The 20,813-nt window shown below is 39.3% G+C and overlaps 1 protein-coding gene across 2 annotated transcripts in view; it reads left to right on the forward strand.

Annotated features, from left to right (window-relative positions):
* Plxdc2 (plexin domain containing 2) overlaps positions 1–20,813 on the forward strand; it is a 404,732-nt gene that overhangs the window by 273,980 nt on the left and 109,939 nt on the right. For both annotated transcript variants that reach the window (XM_075970560.1, XM_075970558.1), the window contains 2 exons: positions 3,550–3,672; positions 17,095–17,213. In XM_075970560.1, coding sequence (XP_075826675.1) covers positions 3,550–3,672; positions 17,095–17,213 — 242 coding nt within the window. The remainder of the gene's footprint in view (positions 1–3,549; positions 3,673–17,094; positions 17,214–20,813) is intronic.

Consider the following 20,813-nt stretch of genomic DNA (forward strand, 5'->3'; position numbering starts at 1 on the left):
TTATCCCAATCATCCTTTTTCCCCAAGTTCCCCCCATCCTCCCCTTCTCCCTTTTCTCTCCCCATCTCCCCTTACCCCCATCCCACCCCACCCCCAAGATCCCAATTTTCTCCCCGGCAATTTTGTCTACTTCCCATAGCCAAGAGGATAACTATGTTTTTCCTTCGGTTCCCCTTCTTACTTAGCTTCTTTAGGTTCACCAATTGTAGACTCCGTGACCCTTATTTATGGCTAGAAACCAATTATGAGTGAGTACATCCCATGTTCATCTTTTTGGGTCTGTGGAGCTGATCTATTGGGAGCTCACCAAGGCCAGCTGGACTGTGACTGAAAAAGCATGGGATTAAACCGGACTCTCTGAACATGGCGAACAATGAGGGCTGATGAGAAGCCAAGGACAATGGCACGGGGTTTTGATCCTACCTAATGTGCTGGCTTTGTGGGAGCCTAGCCAGTTTGGATGTTCACCTTCCTAGATATGGACAGAGGAGGGAGGACATTGGACTTACCATAGGGCAGGGACCCCTGACTGTTCTTTGGACTGGAGAGCGAGGGGGAGAGGACGAGGGGGAGGGGGAGAAGGGAGGGAGGAGGGGGAGGGAAATGGGAGGCTGGGAGGAGGTGGAAACTTATTTTTTTTCTTTTTATCAATAAAAAAAAGATAAAATAAAAAAAAGAAAAGTTCAAAAGTATTTCCTGGATCAGGAAGCAAAGTCTGCCAGAGTATTGCCTTCCCTCCCTTCTGCTGTGGAGCTGATCTTAATGGTGATTGTAGTAGTGAGTGACAGTGGCCCATTCATTGGGGGAGCAACAGCCAAGTGCCACCCAAAACTGAAATTATTATTAACTTCACAACTGTTATTTAATTAATAGATTTATTTACTCATTTATGTGTGTGTGCATGGGTGTGCCTCTGTGCAAGCGTGTGTACATGTCATGTCATTGGTAGGGGACAAATGCCAACTCTCTGGAGTCGTTTTTTTCTTTATGCCTTTGGTCCCAAGTGATAGAATTCAGGCCCTTAGTCTTGAGAATAAACACCTTTTCTCACTGAGTCATCTTGCCTGCCCTTCTGATTTGTTTCAATGTTGCAATAATTGTAGAAGAGTAAATTACAACTCTGCTTCTTACAGTAAACAAATTCTTTTGAGTGTTTACTTCATTCTTTGGGAATTACTTGAAACTTCTTTAAAATATGTGAACTTGTAAAGTCTGGGAAAAATATTGACCAGAGAAAGTATAGCTATAAAAAGAAAATAAGTTCTTGCTAAATTTCTGTGGAAATATGTAGGGACATGTGCTTACATTGTCCCTGTTTCAAATATGAATAAAAATAGTTACATATGTAGAGACTAAAAGGGTTGATCTGGAAGATGATGAGAGCCCAACAGCAGTTACTAGAGACAGCTATGGAGAGAGTAAAGAGAGGAGGGCTCATTCAATGTCGCAGTTATATAGAAACAAACCCTCCATGCCTGCACCAGCAGAGTGGTCGCCAACAATAATGAGGTACATAAATAGTAAGAAGAGTAGTCAGTGTACTACAAACAAAAAGCAAAAGTTGAAGGTAATGAATAACGCAGTACCTTTTCGTTGATTACTATAAATTCATGCATGAATTAAAATATTACTGTGCACTTCATACCAATGCTACCTGTTGGTAATACTGATGCTACCTGTCAGTCAAAACAACAGTGATGTAAAAGTGTTTGAAGTATCTGAAATCATGAGTGCCATTGATCTCTAACCGTGTGTCTAGGAATTGCTTCTGCTCTGGCACAGAGTGCATATGGAAAATGGCTTCCATAGTGATCTAGGATCCTCTCCCTTTGCCTTTCTCTCAGTTAAGCAATTTCATTCATCCCCACACAGAGAATATGGAGTCAGGAAGCAAACACCTAGGAATCATGCTTTCTGAAAGGACTCCTTCATGGTCTAATTAAAACATTTGCTTTCAAGGTCTCATCTGTAGACCTTTTTGTGTCTATTCTAAAGATCAAATTATAAATGAATCATGATGAGAGCAAGAAAAAATTAATTACAAGGTCTGAAAAATGGCTGCTCTTTGTGTTTGTAATTATGAGTAAGTGCATCTGAGGGAATGTTGGAAATCTAGCGAGAAATATAAAAAGAAAAGATCCTATCAGTACACTTTCTTCTAATAGAAAGCAATCATTTATTATTTTAACAGTAAAATCTTACTGAATAGACTAATAACTACAGATTTAATTTAATTTAGACATGACTTACATAGAAATCACAATTTACAATTTGAAACCATTTAATCCACAATATCCTAAGGAAATCTTTATTCGGGTCATAATTGAGGTAAAATATTTGATACTTGAGGCTTATATATTACAGTTTTTTTCAAAGAATCTTCCATCTTTAATCTTGTAAAAAAAATGATCCATAGTAATTTCAGTTCTCTAGTGATGTCATAATTATGTGAACATTCCAATTGCATCATTGGCTTTGAATTTTATTTTATAATATTGTATGCAGGTTTGTTTTCATGTTTATTCTTGATTTTTTTAGATTAATTTTTAAATTGTGAAGTATTTCCTGGACTGACTTTTCCCTCAGGTGGAGTCAGTAGGAGCCCGAAAGCTAGTGTGAGATTGGCAATTTGTCATGGATCTTTCACAAAATAGATAAGACCAGTGTGGATAATCTCAGTGTGAGAAAACTGTAAACACCTTGAGGGTGTAAAACAAGAATTACCGAAAGTTACTTCAAAGCTCAAGGCCCCCACAGTAAATACCTCTCAGCAAGCACCTGCTAAGATAAGTTAATATCAAGAACTCACAAAGAAGGGGCACTTGTAGGTTCTCAGAATTTCACCATCTTATCTGCAGATATGTAGACTGCATCTTCATGATATGATCAAGAATTAGAAAGGCTTTGGCAAACTAAAATTTGGACAATATATCATGGAGTTACTTAGCTCCCTTTCAACTTGTTTTAAGAAAACAACAAAAAAGATAGAAATATTCACTGCCACTTAGAATATGGGTTTTGTTGTTGATGTTGTTTATGCAGGCATAGCATTTTAGGAAAACTCAAGACTGAGGATGTAGCTCTGTGCTAAAGTGTTTGCTTAAGCTCATCTGTGAGGTTCTGGGTTTGGTCCGCATCACTGCCAACAGCCCCAAAAACAAAACCCTCAAATAAATGTAAGGAATAGAAGCTCACCTCTAAAAGATCTAGCAGTTTAGGATTTTGTCAATAATACAGATGGATGAAAATGGAAGGTTTGGTTTTCTGTAGTACTGTGTTGAACTTCGTTAGCCTAACATTCACTCTGAGGTAAGAGTCACTCTGCACTTTTAAAAGTGTACCAGCAGTTCTACTGGACACTGACAAATTATATGAGCATTTTTACTCTATCCAGAACAAAACATATTGTTAATCAGACATTAAGATGTTAAGTATTTTTTTTCTGTTTTAATGTCCCTACAAATATGACTGCAATTAAATCATAGCTGTTTTGGTTATAATTTTATCTGGCAATCGTTTTAAAAAAAATTCCTGTTCTTCTCATTATAGGTTTCATATACACTGGAGAAGTTGTACACCGAATGCTAACAGCCACACAGTATATAGCACCTTTAATGGCAAATTTTGATCCTAGTGTATCCAGAAATTCAACCGTCAGATACTTTGATAATGGTATGTATTGATTGCCTAATTTGTGTTGAATTATATATGTGTGTGTATGTATATGTATATATGTATGTATACATAGAAACATCAGTTTCTTATCAACATTGTTTTTGGCATTTTCTAGTATAGCTGGGGTGTAAGTGCACCACCTTTGCTTGGTGCTGCCTTGCTCTGGTACAGATTAAACTGTTAGAAGTGATACAAAGTAAATGCATGACAAGATAGCTGTTCACTCACTGGTTGACACACTCATTTGCTCATTCAGAAAATGTTTATTTACATCTGTTGCACAGTAGAATGAGTGACTATAGTCAGAGGTCCCCATAAAACAAACTTGTATTTGACACCATTTGCAATAAATCCTTTTTATTAAAAATATCTAAAGAAGTATAAGTCTAAAACTGATGAACCTTAAGTAGAGGCAAGTGGTATACTCTTTTTTTAAAATTCAATTTTTACAATATATTTTCTGCAACTTGTGCATCAATATACTGAACACATCATAAACTATGTCAGATGCATTTAAAATTTATTTAAGAAGATAAAATGTTCTTCACATTGAAGTATGAAGTAGGCCATTTTAAGGTGTACCAGACATAATGACAGCAATCTAAAGCCTGTATTTCTTTTGAGAACATATAAGATGTCTCAGTCATTGTTCTGTTTTTGTGAGGAGACACCACAACCACAGCAGCTCTTATAAGAGAAAGCATTTAATTGGGGCCTTGCTTACAATTTCAGAGGCTTAGTCCATTATCATCATGGCATAAAGCGTGGTGGCAGGCATGGCAGCCATGGAAGCCATGGTACTAGAGAAGTAATTGAGCCCTACATCCTGATCTGTGGGCAGTGAGAAAGACGCTGGGCATGAGCTTTTGAAATCTCAAAGTCAATCCCCAGTGAAGCAGTTCCTTCAACAATGTCATACCTTCTAATCCTTCTAAGCCTTTCAAATAGTGTCACTCAATGGTGACTAAGTTTTCAAATATATGATAGTTTTAGGGAGACAGTCTTATTCAAACCACTACATTCCACTTTCTGGCTCCCATAGATTTATAGCCATATCGTATTACAAAAATGCATTCAGTCTGACTTTAGAAGTCCCCATAATCTTTTCATAGTCTCACAATTGCTTAAAAAGTTCAAAGTCCAAAGTCTCTTCTGAGCCTCAATGTAACCCCTGTAAACTCAAGATCAAAAAGTAGATCACAGAACTCCAGAGTACAATAGCAGAGAATATATGTCACTATTCTAAAAGAGAGAAGGGGGAGCATAGTGAGGAAACACTGCGTTAAAGCAAGACCCAAACCCAATAGGTCACACTCCAAATTCTGCATCCCTGTGTCCCATGACAATGAGATCTTCAGATCTCCATCTCCTTTCAGCTCTGTTGCCTTCAACATCTCTCTCTCTCTCTCTCTCTCTCTCTCTCTCTCTCTCTCTCTCTCTCTCTCATCCCAGACCCAGTTTGAATCTTTGCTTAGAAAGTATTCCATGACTCTGGTATCTCCAACACTTTGGAATTTCCCACATAGTCCAGGCTTCACCTTCACAGTTCTACTCAATAGCATCTTCACACCTCCCTGTAGGGATAACTTTGACACATGGTTTGGTGTCAGGGGCTTTTCTTAGCCTCATTCTTGTACACTTAGCTAAAAAGCCAGAACCACATAGCTAAAGATGGTAAGTTATGCTTCTTGATGGGGCTGGAACCTGACCAGTTTGTTCAATCACATCAGCACCAGCTTTTGTTGTTGATGATTTCCATCACTTACTAAGCTTTTCTTTCATTCCTTTTTACAAGTTAGAAACTTAGCTGGGTGAGGTCTTGCCCTGAGGTCCCTTAGTGGATATAACCTTTGGCTTTCCTTTAAAAATTTTGTCTCCCTGAGCACTACAAACACCTCCATTACACTTCCCAGTGCTCCTTTTCGCCTCAGAATGTACGTTTTATATTTCTCTTCATTCTCCTTGCTTCCTTTTCTTATAAACCAATCTAAGAATAATTGTGAATAACCACATGACACAGTCAGTCCTAGGCTGTCTTGGAATCTCCTCTGCCAATACTATTCATCTAAAACTTTGCAATTTAGCCTCAGGCAATTTTTTGAGACAAGGACAAAAAGGAACCACATTCTTTGCCAGGATGTCATAAGAACAGATGGTCTCTAGGTCACTTTCTAGTAGTCTTCCCCTCTGAATCCTCTTGAGATGGCCCTCACAGTACAAATCATGCACAGTACTGTCTTCCATGCTCTTAAAAGAATGTCTCATTAAGCCCCACTTTAAGTGTCTAACCACTCTTCTAGTCAGAAATCTCAAATTCTTCCATATTTCTCCAACAAACAGCATAGTTAGGTCTATGACAGCAATACTCTGCTCCCTGTTACCAACTTCTACCCTATGATGTGGAAGGGTCTTTTGTTTGTGTTGATTTCATTGGTTAATAAAGAAACTGCCTTGGCCCATTTGATAGGCCAGCCCTTAGGTGGGTGGAGTAGACAGAACAGAATGCTGGGAAGAAGGCAAGTGAGCCAGCTATCATGGAACCAGCTGCCAGGTCAGACATGCTGAATCTTTCCAAGTAAGACACCACTTCATAGTGCTACACAGATTATTAAAAATGGGTTGATCAAGTTATGAGAATTATGCAAGCAGAGGCTAGGGCTAATGGGCCAAGCAGTGTTAAATGAATTCAATTTGTGTGTTGTTATTTCGGGGCATAAGCTAGCCAGGCAGCTGGGAGCTGGGCGGCAGGAACACAGCCCTCTGCTCCTTCTACAACCCCAGTCAGTGTTCTATTGAGAAGAGACACCATGAACACAGCAACTCTTAAATGATGAAGCATTTAACTGGGGACTCGCTTACAGTTTCAGTGACTTAGTCCATTATCATTATGATGGGGGCATTAAGGAAGACATAGTGGTGGAGAAGTAGTTGAGAGTTACATCCTGATCTGTATTCAGAGAGAAAGACATGTGATTGATAAAGGCATTTGAAACCTCAAAGCTCACTCCCAGTGACACAGTTTCTTTGATAAGGTTATGCCTCTAATCCTTCTAATCCTTTCAAATAGTAGCATTTCTTGGTGACTAAGCATTCAAATATATGAGCCTATGGGAGCTCATCCTTATTCAAACCACCACTAAAGTAATAAGGGAAATAATATAATATATCATTAAATATCATTAAAAGTCAAATAAAAGACTCTAGGTCTTAATAAATGAATATTTACTTTGATAGCTTATTAAAAAGTGTAACTTTGAATAGGACATAAAAGTATAGGCAAAGAATAATTTATATCAGAAGGAATACATTTAAAATAGAATTTTGTGAACAATTTAAGTTATCAAGTACCATTTGTTTGCTCAAATGACAAGGCTTTCCTTTTTGTAAAATAAATTGCTTTCTCATGTAATGTATCCTAATCACAGTTTTGTCTCCCTCTACCCTCCATATTCCTCCCACTTTGTTTCTGATCCAGATCCACTCCTTTTCTTTGTCTAATTAGAAAAGAAACAGTATTCTTAGGGATAACAATATCATATATATCACATATATGTATATATATACATATGTGTGTATTATATATTAAAGATAAAACAAAGCTAACACATAAAAATATTAAAAATCATACAAACAGAATGAAATGAGATCGAAAAGCAGAAGAAACATATACATACAGAGATCTATTTGTTTGCACACTCAGGATAACCTTAAAACACAAATCTGGAAACCATAATATGTGTGTCTCTAGAATTGTAATATATACATTGGATTTTAAAATAGATAGGTGATAGAATTTTAAAAAGAAAAAGAACAGCTCTGACACAAAAGTTTGTCTACTCTTGGCTATTTATTGCTGAACGTGAAACCTATCTTTCAGAGTAGTTTATTTCCCCCAGTGAAACTCCATTAGAAAAACCCTAAAATTTCATTTGCAAACAGTTATCAGTTGGAGATAGAGATAGCTTCTGGGTTAGGTATGGGGGTGTGTATCCATTTCGTTCAGCTCTAGGACCTCTTCTGGTGTAGAACCATGCAAATCCTGTGCATTCTGTTAAGGATAATGGTCCAGGAGCACAGGATGATTTTTGTTTTGTTTTGATTTTCTCCCTTCTTTTTACTTATTCTTTGTGTCTTTTATATCATCTGCTTCTATCCCATTCATTTCCCTGTTCCTTTATATCCTCCCTCTGCCCCTTCAACCCTCCTCCCCTAAAATATAAGATAAAATAAAATTTAAGAAAAAAGAGAAGGAAAATATCAGTCTTGTCTTGGAAGCTGCAGTGTGACACAGTGAGTTAGGCAGTAAACCCTTTATAATACATATATTTACTTGCAAGTGTTCATTGTAAAGTGTCATTGTACTGGTTTGAGGCCTCTGGTTCTGCTACACTATTGATACTGGGGGCTCACTGCAATTCCTCTTGGCTATCCTGCTGTTGCCCTGCATTATGGAGATCATGCAACTTTGGGTCTGCGGGATCAGTCCTTTCACATGCTGCAGCAGATCACAGATGAGTTGGATGTTGGGGTGGATGAACACACAACCCTAGTAACTCTTCCTTGCCCTAACCATCAGGGTGTGTTCCCTGCATAGTTTACCCCTTAAGGTGATGAGCAATGGATAGGGCCAGTTCTCCTGCTTTCATGTTCTCGGGGTCAGATCTCTCACACCTTCACCTCCAGGGCCAACTCTACTGTGTTGTCCAGACATGGTGTAGGGGACATTCTCCCAAGTGATGCAGCTGATGAGAGACAGGACCATCTCAGCTCTCCCAGTCTTATGACTTCAGGGCCAGCTGTCAGCTGCCTCAGGTATTGATAGGTATGGGTGGAGCATTTCTACCCCACCTAGGACTCCACATGATAGATGGGCAATAAAGACAGCTCTTCCATGCTCACAACTCTGGGCCTGGCTCATCCACACCTACACCCATGGGGTTGGCTCTATTGTGCTACCCACTCAAGGTGCAGGACCTGTTCTCCCAAATATTTCATCTAGTGGGAGGGGTGGGGGGGACAAGGGCAGCTCTCTCATCCTTATGATCTCAGAGACAGCTCTCCCAAGCCCATGCCACCCCATGACAGTTGAGTAACGGGGACAGGCCTCCATACTCACAACTTGGGGCCTGGATCCCCCACACCTCTGCCCTTGAGATTGGCTCTATTGTGCGGCCCTCTCAAGGTGCAGGGCCTGTTCTCTAAAGTGTTGCACCTGGTAGTTGGTAGGAGCAGCTCTCTTGCCCTTATGACCTCAGGGTCAGCTCTCCTACCTCCCTCAGGGATTGATGCCCATGCCTCCACATGACAGGTGAGTAATGCGGACAGCTCTCCCATCCTCACAAATTCGGGACTGACTTACCTGCACCTCTGCCAATGGAATTGGAGGAAAACAGAATGTTAAGAACCAGGATTTTATGTTACCAACATAAAAAAGTCATAAGTATATTGAGTACTCTTTCTTTCCATATGTTCTCATGTTGTTTATCCCTTTCTTACAATTATTGTTTCAAATTAATATAAACTGCTCCAAGTGGCCTCTAAGTTTTCAACAAAGATAGCAACTCTGTTCTAAGAAATCTATCTTCAGTACCTAGCATAGGAACATAGGACATGATGTGTCACAATAAGTATTCAATGACTGAATAAATTAAAAACATAAGTAATTAAGATGAATTTTTATTCCTAAGAATTTTGGAATCGTTACCACTCAAGAATAAAGTATTTTCTCCCAGTGATGAAGCTTCTGTATGATAGCCAAGGGGATATATAATTCCCAAGATATAGTGAAAGCTGCTACTGCTATGTAATTTGTTAGCAAATGAAGCCACTTGAAACACTGTACAGCTTTTTATGTCATAGAAACTTGCTGAAGAAGCTTCTGAATTGATCACTGACATCTACTGCAGGATGGGATAAACCTTCCTGTGGAGACAGTTGCAGGCCACACAGATTCTTCCTAAGTTAAAATGTTAGGATTAAAGCAACCACTTTAAAAGCAAGTTGATGTTTCTAAATGTTACAGCTATCCAGATAGCTGCTATGTGAGGCATGATAGTAATGTGCAAAAGGGGATCTATAAAAACAGTATCATCTATTAGAAAAATAATTTGACGGTTTGTAAATAGCAAATCAGATAGTACAGCTCCTAACAGTGTTGAGAAATCTGATCAAGCATAGAATCAGAAGTTGACAGAGCCCTTTGGTCAGTAGCATTATTTTACACAAGTTATGCTTCTATTTTGAATATCAAAAGCTTCCATTAATGATTGGGTAATTCAAGTATGTTTCATGAAGCTGAATTCCGATACTATCTGGGCTGCTACAGCACTCCTGTGGACGGCTGCACCTGCTGAACTATCTTCAGAGAGTCAGGTCAGGTAGGTCAGGACAGGAGGTAGACCGCTCAGCTCTCTCAACTATAGACTGGGTTTTTTAACTGGTGAGTTTGCTTTACTCCTGTGCCACCATTGTTCAGTGCAGCTAGCAGAAGGCGAATCACTCTAAAAGGCACCCATACTCGCCTGCCTACCATTTAGTGTACAGCCTCCGCATAAAACAAAATCTGAGCATTAAAATTTTGTTTCTCCAGCAAGCAAAATAATAGAAATATTAAGAAAATTTTGAAACTTAATGAAAGCATATACTAAAAAGTATTTCCATTTGTATTATAGAGAAACACAAAATAAGCAAATGTGGGCCCACTATGCCACCCCAAAAAGTAAAGCTTTTGGCATGCATTGCTAGTTTTTACCCATTGCTAATAGTTTTTTTTTAGAAATATCTTCACCAAAAATTGCACTCAAGTATCAACTTATGTTAACCTCTCATTTACACAAATAATGGGAAGCTATTGTATTTGTATTGTAAATGCAGAAATCCCTTGAAGGAAATAAGTATCCTTCCCATACAAGAGGAGCAGAAACAGCTATAGGCAGGTGAATTGACTCTGTCAGAGAGAGATTTGGAGACAGTTAATGGTCTGTCATTACCCATACCACAGACAATGGCAGAGATACACATTAAAAACCCTGGTGAGGTAGACATGGGGGCAGGATTGAAAGACTCTTGTACATATAAAATTATGGAAAACAATTTTTAACTAGCAGTGTGTTTTCATACTTTCCAGTCTTATGACATGATACAAGAGACACAGTGATGTCTGTACAAAAAAGAGTCTTTGTCTCCAACTATGTCAGGGCTGAACATTTACTGTGACTAAAAGTTCCAGACTTAAGTTCAACAATATTTTGGTGTTATTTCTATTATATCTCAATATGAATATATTTTAACATCCTTTGAAAGTTTGCAACCAGTTAATCAAAATATTTGAAATAACAAAACTATTTAAAAAAAAATCTAGCTATCTCTGTAAGCATTACTAATACCCAAAGCAGTTACTGAGTATTAATTCTACCACACAACAATAAATTTTAAAGATCAGATAACAGATAAATTTTGTCAATATATATATATATATATATATATATATATATATATATATATATTACTCATTTATTCCTGTTTCCTTTTGACACAACTTCTTTTGGCTCCAGAATTTTATATGAAATATGCTCTCTTTGGTCTCTAGAGCAAAGGCCTGTCCTTCAGTGGGGATCCAACCTCTAGAATAACAGGACAGAAGCCCCTCAAGGCAATTAAAGGTAGCAAGGTGTGATAATTTGAAAGAAAATGGCCCTGAAAGGGGGTGGCACTATTAGAAGGTAGTGTTGGAGCAAGTTTTGCCTTGTTGGAGGAAGTGTGTCACTGTGGAGTGGACTTTGAGGCCTCATATATACTCAATCCATGCCTAGTGAGACAATTGCCTGCAAGCCAAGGTGTAGGACACTCAGGTGTCTCTCCAGTACCATGTCTGCCTGCATGTCTCCATGTCACACCATGATGGTAATAGACTAAACCTCCGAAAATGTAAGCCACTCCAGTTAAATGTTCTTCCTTTATAAGGGTTGGTCATGGTGTCTCTTCATGGCAATAGAAACCCTAAGAAGAAGTTGGTACCAAGGACTATAGGGTATTACTGTAATAGGCCTGACCATGCTTTTGTTTGAAGGAATATGGACCATAGGACTGTGGCTTAGAAAAGCAGTTGAACTCTTTAAATGCTGATGGAGGAAGGTCATTGGCTAATAAAGGAACTGCCTTGGTCAATTTTATTGGTTAGAACATAGGTAGGTGGAGTAAACAGAACGGAGTGCTGGGAGGAAGAGGAAGTGAGGTCAGACTCCACAGCTCTTCTCTCGGGGGCAGACGCCTCAGAGAGATGCCATGCTCCAAGCTCCCAGGCAGACGCACGCTATGAAGCTCCGACCCAGGATGGACAGAGGCTGGAATCTTCCTGGTAAGCGCACCTAGGGGCGCTACACAGATGATTAGAAATGGGCTAAATTAATATGTGAGAATTAGCCTAGATAGAAATGGGCCAAGCAGTGATTAAAAGAATACAGTGTCCGTGTAATTATTTCGGGGCATAAGCTAGCCGAGCAGGCGACTGGGGTGTTGGGGACGCAGCCCCGCCGCCCTTATTACTACAAAATGCTGCTTAATGGGCCACACTAGTGAGAGCATGGAAGACAGTGGTTCTGAGTATAGTTTAAACTGTGGGCCTGGCTCAAGAGGTTTCAGAGGAGAAGAATATTAATATGTGGCCAAAGATTGTTCTTTTGGTATTTTGAAGAATGTGGCTGCTTTTTGCCCTTATCTTTCTGAGACTTAAGTGATCAGTTTTGGATTGATTCCATTGGCAGAAGAAATCTTAAAACATCTAGTATAGATTCCATCATGTGGTTATTAGTGGTAATTCAATGAACATTTATAATGAAAAGAAGCAAACTGAGCAAGGAAAATTATAAAATGTAAAATCCAAGGGAAAAAAAGGAGCATCAGAAAGTAAAATAGAACTAAGTACTGTGTTCAAGGAGATAAACAGATTAATAAATGGAACAAAGAGAGTGGTGATCTCAGGGCAAGATCTCACCCAGATAAATTTCCAACTCGTAACGGAATTAAAGAAAAATCTACAGCAGGGTATGCTAATGTCTGCCTTCAATCCCAGTGTTGGGGAAAAGAGCTAGAGGATCTCTGAATTTGAGGCCATCCTGGTCTAAAAGCAAGTAAAAGGTCAGCCGAGCTTAGGCAGTGAAAGTTACCTTCAAAACCAAAATGTAGGTGAGGATGTAATTGAACAAGTGGTACATGTTTCAGCCTCAGCAAAAGGTAGAACTTGGCAACTCTGGTCATGAGATTCTGGCTTTAGAGTTAAGAATAGAAGACAGGGGGGCTGGAGAGATGGCTCAGAGGTTAAGAGCATTGCCTGCTCTTCCAAAGGTCCTGAGTTCAATTCCCAGGAACCTCATGGTGGCTCACAACCGTCTGTAACGGGGTCTGGTGCCCTCTTCCGGCCTGCAGGCATACACACAGACAGAATGTTTTGTACATAATAAATAAATAAATAAATAAATAAATAAATAAATAAATAAATGATAAATGACAGGGACTCTGCAATTTGCCTCTGCTATTAAGGAAAGATGTTGAGACCAGGCATCTGTCAGAGTTGTCCCTGAATAGAGGCCTAGAAATGCCATGTGTGAAGCTGTGGAGTTGAAACCTGGATTGTCTTGAAGGCCCCAAGATATTGGAGATGCCAGAGCCATGGGATACCTGCAGAGGAAAGCTGGTCACAGGGAGCGGAACCAGTACAATAGTAAGAAGTATGTTGCAGTCAACAAGATAAAAGGAGATGCAGATCTGAAGAGTGTTTCCACATCAGACATGGTGTTGCAGAGTTTGGAGTTTGCCCACTTGGTTTCTGGTCTTGCTTCAGTATTTCCTAGTAACTTTCCTTCCCTATGTTTCAGAATGGTGATGCATATCCTGTGCCATTTTATGTTGAAAGTATGTATTCATAATCTGCCTTTTTATTTTGATTTTGTAGGGGTTATAGTTTAGAGATTAATTTTAGAAGAAGCTTTGAACTTAAGACTTTTAAATAAGTTTGAGACTGGTATATGAGACTGTTAGGATTTCTGAAGTTGCTTGAATGCATTGTGTTTTGCATTATGATATAGCTATAAGGCTTTGTGGGTGGAATGTGGTGGTTTGAAGGGAAATGGTACCCAAAACTAATGACAATTCTAGGTGATTCCTAGTCTCATACTGTTGCCCATTCCTTATTTTGTCACCCACCTCTGTTCCCAGACAATTGGTCTACAGATCTCTGAGCTTGTGGTTTCTATGACATATAATTTTGCTTTGGGACTTATTTTCTTGTAATTAATCCTCTAAAAATAGACTCTAATTCAAGTATCACTTCTTTTCTCATTCCCAGAGACAAGTGTTGTATGTGTGGCCTTTATTGTCTGCTCCTTTGCCGCCTAGTTCCCATTCCTGCTCATTCTTCTACTCCAATGTATCTAGGTAGCCTTCCTTAACAAGTCTAAGTCTCCTGACTATATGACTGTCTTTACCACATCTCTGCCCTTGCATCCATGCTTGTAGGCTTTGCTAGACATATTAGGGGCTGTGTGGACAACAAGGCTGTGGGATTAGGTGGGAGGAATGAGAGAAGCATTGTCCAGGCAGCTAAAGCCCTAGAAGCCTGCTGAGTAGACAGTGGAGGCTTAGCAGAACACCCAGAGTAATAAGGTTGTCTGACAGAGGAGGTTGGGATGGTAGCAGAGACACAGAGATATGGTCCTGAGTCCTTAAAGGCTTCAGCATCCTCTGGGGATGTGCTCGATGTACAAACAGTTACTTACCAAGCAACCCAAGCCTGTAATCCTGCCTATTGGGGAGACTGAGATAGTAACCTACCCTGGATACAGAGTGAGTTCAAGGCTATCCTAAATAACATAATGAAACCTTATCCACAAATAAGAAGTAAAAGTGACCTAGCTCAATGGAGTGGTTGCATAACTTGTTCAATGGCCTAAGCTTAATCCCCAGTATTGCAAAACAAATGACCCAAACAAACTGTTAGCCCCAGTCCAAACCATGAATCAGAAATCATAGACAAGTATCCCAGCCGATCCGAGTCTAGGGACATCTCCAGATGATTCCAATGCACAACAAACTTTAAAAACAGCAAGAAAACATATAAATTGTTTAGAATCACTGACAGAGAGATAACTACCTGGTTCTAAATGGGAAGCTGGCCATTGCAATTGAAAGCACAGGGACTGCTGTAGAACCAGACTTGTGGGTTTAGAATACTACTCTGGAGTTGAATGGCCAAGTGTTCTGAGACTCATGAAAGCAATCGATGGGTTTCCATTCTCCCATGAGGATTTGCCTGGATCTCAAAACTTTCATATGCCTCAGAATCTCTAGGGTGATTTTGGAAAACAGATACAGTTTCAACTTCTCACTTCAGAGAACTGTAGACTAGATAACAGGGTCCTGCTGATGTGAGCATCTTGTGCTGTCACATGGGACTATGGTGTCATTCAGGTCAGAGCTGCTGCATGTCTGGGTCCATGGTACTACAGCAGCCACAGTCTGAATTGATGCCTGTGGTTCCTCTTGTCACTGGGGCTGTGGAGATGCCCAGGGCCTGGTCAGCAACTTGAGGCCATTTTGGTATCCTAGGGCCATGCTGTCACTGAGGCCATTCCTATCTGGGTAGCCAGTGATGCCACAGAAGTGGGGCATGGTGAGGTCTGGTCCCAAGCACTGCTGAGGGCCATGTGTGGGTCCATGGTCCTGCTGCAACTGAGATCTGTGTTGATGTCCATGGCCCATAGTACCACAGAGGGTCACAGGAATCATGTGTGTTAAAATCCGAGGGCTGTGCTGAGCCAACCCTACCCCTCACTGGCCCTGGGATAGTTGGCCCTGGCTCTTACTGGACACTGCACCAAGAGAGCTGGTTCTGTCCCTCATGGGAGAGCTGCCCATCCCATTGCAAGATGGCCCCACTTCTTACCACAGGCATGGGAGACTGACTTTGATCCTGATGGCACAGGCCTAGGAGAGCTGGTTGTACTCATCCTGAAGGGGGCAGTCTCAGTGCCCAGGACCTACCAGCTTAGCTACCATCCAGACACACATCCTGGTCCTTGGGTTGGTCAACCCTAACATCTACCCCATCTATGACCTGTTGGAGAATGTGAAAGTACCGGTCTTGCAGAACAATAGCCTCTGGGACAAAGTTTTGGTGAGGGTCCAGTAATGTTGGAGTGACAGGGTGCTTGAATCAGACCAATAACTCATTGCAAAGGACATTTTGTGGGTGGGGTTAATTGGACAAAAGTACATACTGTGTGACACACGATAACTCCCAATGCCAATAAGATAAATGAAAAGGTGTTGGAAGGATGGAAGAGTGAGGTGGCTTTTTGTTTTTAATTAACCTGGGATTGGGGGATGTTGCAGTGGTGAGAGGCAGATATGGAGGGATTGGGAGGTGAGATCGATTGGGGTGCAAGATGGGGAATTCCCAATGATTATGTTATTTTTAAAAAACTATCTGTATTTCAAATTAAACCCAGATTGGTGATGATTTGGGTATGTCAAGCATCACTCTGACAGTGTTTAAGTAAAGGGTTTCTATAATGCCATGCATGCTTTGGATACTCTGTGTGTGTGTGTGTGTGTGTGTGTGTTTGTTATAAACATATTATATGTAACATATTTAACCAAAGATTAAAAACCAACATTTAGAGCTAAGTGAAGGTCATAGCTTCACTGTCTTCTTAAAGAATGTTAAATGTCAATGAAACCAAAGCATGAATTCTCATTGGTGACACTCTTAAATTCACGTTTTGCCTCAAGAGTTTTATATAAAGATAGAAGGATTAATGCCCGAGAGTAAGATGTACACCAGAGCAGTTTCAGCCCATGTCCTTTAAAGGGGCTTCAGGAATCAGCCCAGGAGGCTGTAGATTGTTCTCTAGGCTCCTGAAAGCAAAGCAGCAAAGATGGAAGAAAACACAGGCACAGTCCATATAAAAGAGAAGTCCTATTATCTGTAAAAGTGACCCCTTCAGTAGAAGAGTAAACTTGTGAGTTTCAAAAGGCGTTGTTATGTTTTTATGTGTGTGCTTAGCTTTTCTAAAGTGTTCTTTCTTAGAATTTGTCAAAAGTATTTGAAATTCATTCAATTCACCATGCTGTTTAGAAAGTTCCTCATGAAAATGGAAATCGAAGCAGATAGCATCCGTTAACATCAGTGAAATTATCTTCCACCATACTGGGCAGGAGCCACATAGACATAAAAAATAGCACATGTGTGTGTGTGTGTGTGTGTGTGTGTGTGTGTGTTACAGAATCCCAATGGCCCATATAAAATTGAAATGGCATAATGACCTGATTTGATATCTAGATAAATGTGCCTATGGATGTTCTTCCAGAATTGGCTCCTGTATTTTTCTCCTGGAGTTACTTCATTCTTCTTTTGGGTTCCAGGCACAGCACTTGTTGTCCAGTGGGACCATGTCCACCTGCAGGATAATTACAACCTGGGCAGCTTCACATTCCAGGCAACACTCCTCATGGATGGACGCATCATCTTTGGATACAAAGAAGTAAGTGACAAGTTTAAGATGTTTCTTCCTGTTGACCATGACCAATCCTTGAAATGTCAAGATATTGCCTGGTTTCTTTTGCTAAATAAAGATACCTTTTTTTAGCATTGTTTTTTACCTAGGGCTACAGGTTGAAATTTGGGCTATTGTTTCATTTTATTTTCTGATATTATTGACATTATGGCCCCAAAATTTATGAAATTATTGAATATCTATAGCATTATAAGAAAAAGCTAAGAAAAGAAACTGACTTTTTAAGAATTTTTTATCTCTATAATTATTCATATTTTTAGGTTTGTTGGGGTTGGCCTGTTGATTCTTATTTTACTCTGATCTCCAAATATTAGTTGACATGAAAATGGGTGATTTAGTATTCAGAGTGCCAGGAAAGTAACCCCTATAATTTTTCTGGCTAATGTTCATTAAAATCTGATAGATTTAGATTTGAGTAGATTTAAAATTATTAGGACCTTACTGACCAACGGAACAAGAGAACTTAAATTGTATCTTATTTCATATTAACAAACTGACAAATGGAATTTACTAAATTGTAGCCATAAGCTCTGTAGGATGTTTAGACTATAATAACAAAGCACTTGATTCCAAACTCTCCAGACAGTATAATGGAGGTCTCCTAGATGAAGGATATACAAATAAATTAACAAGGGCAGCGGATGCAAATTTAAGGCAGTTGGTGGTTACAAGAGTAATTCTGACAATGTAAATTATTAGTGGGTGTGGTTAAACCATAGTTAATGGGTAGTTGTAATACAGATCTACATCTTCCTTTCAATTTGAGAATTGTCTTTTCTTTTGATAAAAGAATCCCTCGTTGTCAAAAGATTATGGATAATAAAGACAGGATTCACTGTGGTCATCTCTATGAAATCTATCTATGCCAAAAAGTGAACATTATAAAACAAACTAAATAAAACAATTTTCTTAAAAGTTACTGACTATGTTGGTTATTTTCATTCTCTGGAAAAGATTTTCCACACTGAACTTTATTTCCTTGGGGCACTCTGCAGATGGAGAATGAAATAAGATATGTCCTTATCTAAATTGTTTTGTCCAGAGCTAGATCTAGATATCATTGCCCACTGCAGTCTTATGTCACCTTCCCTGGAAGATAGGAATAGCTCTCTGAGAAGAGTTCTTACATACATACCAGGATTTATTGTACCCTAAGGGGTTTGCTGGAATGTCAGTGCAACACCCAGGAATGGTAGTTTTCAATTGTTTTAATTATCACTGTTGGTTTAAACTGTTTCTGAAGAGATCATGGTCGGTAAGTCTGATGCCTTCCATCCTACCCACTGTCAACAGTGTCGGACAGACACTTGTGTTCTTATCCTGGCCTTGTCTTCTGTGGTCATGATCTAAGTTGCTGTCTTACTCACATGCTTCTTGAGGCCTGTCTCACGTTGCAGGGTTCAAGCTAATTCTTCTGTTTCCTCTCTGTTCTCAGTTGGCTTTTCTAATTTTTTTCCATGTTTGTCCATTTTATTCAGAGAAAAATTTCTTTTGTGGTTTGCCATGGGGACTTTTATACTGACAAGCAGTTTGATATTGCTTGACTTCTGGACTGGACTGGGGCAACACATCTCTGCTCTGTCCTGAATTCACAGAGGTCCTTTGCTGGCTGTTATTTGCCTTTCTACCCTTTTTTTTTCGGAGAGCAGTTTCTTTCCTTTTATTTCTGATAATTGTCATGCATTTCTCTATGTAAAATATATTGTTAAAAGGAATGTTGCTCAGTGCTGGAATGTTTGTCTAACATAAACAAAGTCCTAGGACCCATCTTCAAAAACACAAGAAAAAAAATGTTTCTGAATCTTATTTTGTAAAATTTCCCAAAATAAGAGTTTCTTTGCAGAGCTAGGGAGATGGTTCAGTTGATAAAGTTCTTTCCATGCAAATACGAGGCCCTAAGTTTGATTCCCCAGAACCTGTGTTAAAACAACAACAACAACAAATGTGTGGTGGTATAAATTTATGGGTCTAAGACTGGGGAAAGAGAAACAGACAAATTCCTAGGTCTCACTGGTCAGCCAGCCTAAACTGTTGGGCAAGCTCCGGGCCACTGAGAGACCCTCTTTAGAAAAATGAGGTGACTTGTTCCCTAAGAATGGCATCTGAGGAAGACCTCTGACATTCACACACACATAAACTGCCTTTCGGGTAGCAACTAGATGTTCCCTGCACTTTAAGAAAAATGTTTGTGACACCAAAAAAAAAATAGTGCTTTGCAAAGCTTATCACCTTTTACAAAGTGCTTATGTATTATACAGCTGTTCAACTAACTACACATGTAGCATCCGGCTGTTCAACTACACATGTAGTCTCCAGCTGTTCAAATACACATGTAGTACCTGGATGTTCACCTACAATTGTAATATCTAGCTGTTCAACTACACATGTAGTATCTAGCTGTTCAATGATCCCTGGATACTGTATAACTTCATTGTTTCATTAAAGCATCAGAGAAGGTGTGCAATGAATGCTTGTGGATTGATTATAAAACTATGTCATACATCATTATTTATAACATACAAAGCTGAATCAAAAAGAATTAAATGATGTGCTTAAGACACACAATTAGATAAAGTATAGTCTAGCATAAAATCTCTTTATTTAGTGCTCCTAGCCTCTTGATCTCCCCCCACCACCAGGAAACTATGGTAACAACTCATAAACCAACTTATTTGTGTTTTCAATAAATTCTCATCGATAGTTTCTGTTAATAAGCCTTTCTATTGTTTTCTACCACACTGTACAAACATAAGCATAGTTACTAGAGCTATTCCTGTTAGTCTGTAAAGCCATGATTGAAACAAGATGTGTTGTAAATAATAAAATTATATGTACCCTGAATCAAGAACTGAAATTGTAAAGAGAAAAGTAAGCACAATTCCCTCTGTCCTTACTTGCTTTTTACATGCTGAGGACAGCTTTGTTTGATTGTGCTTTGTTTGGAGTAAGGGAGAAGAAAAAAAATCTTCCTTGAATAAATTCACAAGTATCGGACTTAGTTCGATTGCAAGTTAAATCTAATAATGCTTTTCATGCAAAAATTGAATTCCATTGCTCTCGTTATTATATGATTCTTTTAGTGACAATTGTGCCACGCATGCCAACCACTCACATGACCTCCATGTCTGCAAGCTTCCAGAATATTCATTTTCAACCGCATTAATTTTTCACAGTGCTGAGTAGATAAGGAATGATCGATAAATTAGAAAATCCATTTTCACCTCCCATAATAATCTTGCTTCTGATAGGACTGAATTAGGGAATCGCTGCTGCTCCCTAAACTGTGGATGGGTATGGATTTGCTCATCGCATTCACTGTTTCTTCAGCAGTGCCCAGCTGTTCTCTGCAGCTGTCTCATGAGAGTTGAAGTCGCAGCATAAATTCCTTCAGATAGTTCCTTTTTCTGAGGGGGTAGGTTGCATTATTCAACCAAAGATTTGAAATCCTGCTTTAAATTGCAGGTTCTTATACTCATCTGGTTGCTTATTTTAGCTAACAACAAAACAATTTACTTGGGGTAAAGCCAAATTAGGAAAACCCATATTCTTTTTTCAATTACAAACTGC

The sequence above is a fragment of the Microtus pennsylvanicus genome, chromosome 4 (genome assembly GCF_037038515.1).
Source record: "Microtus pennsylvanicus isolate mMicPen1 chromosome 4, mMicPen1.hap1, whole genome shotgun sequence".
NCBI classification, from domain to species: domain Eukaryota; kingdom Metazoa; phylum Chordata; class Mammalia; order Rodentia; family Cricetidae; genus Microtus; species Microtus pennsylvanicus.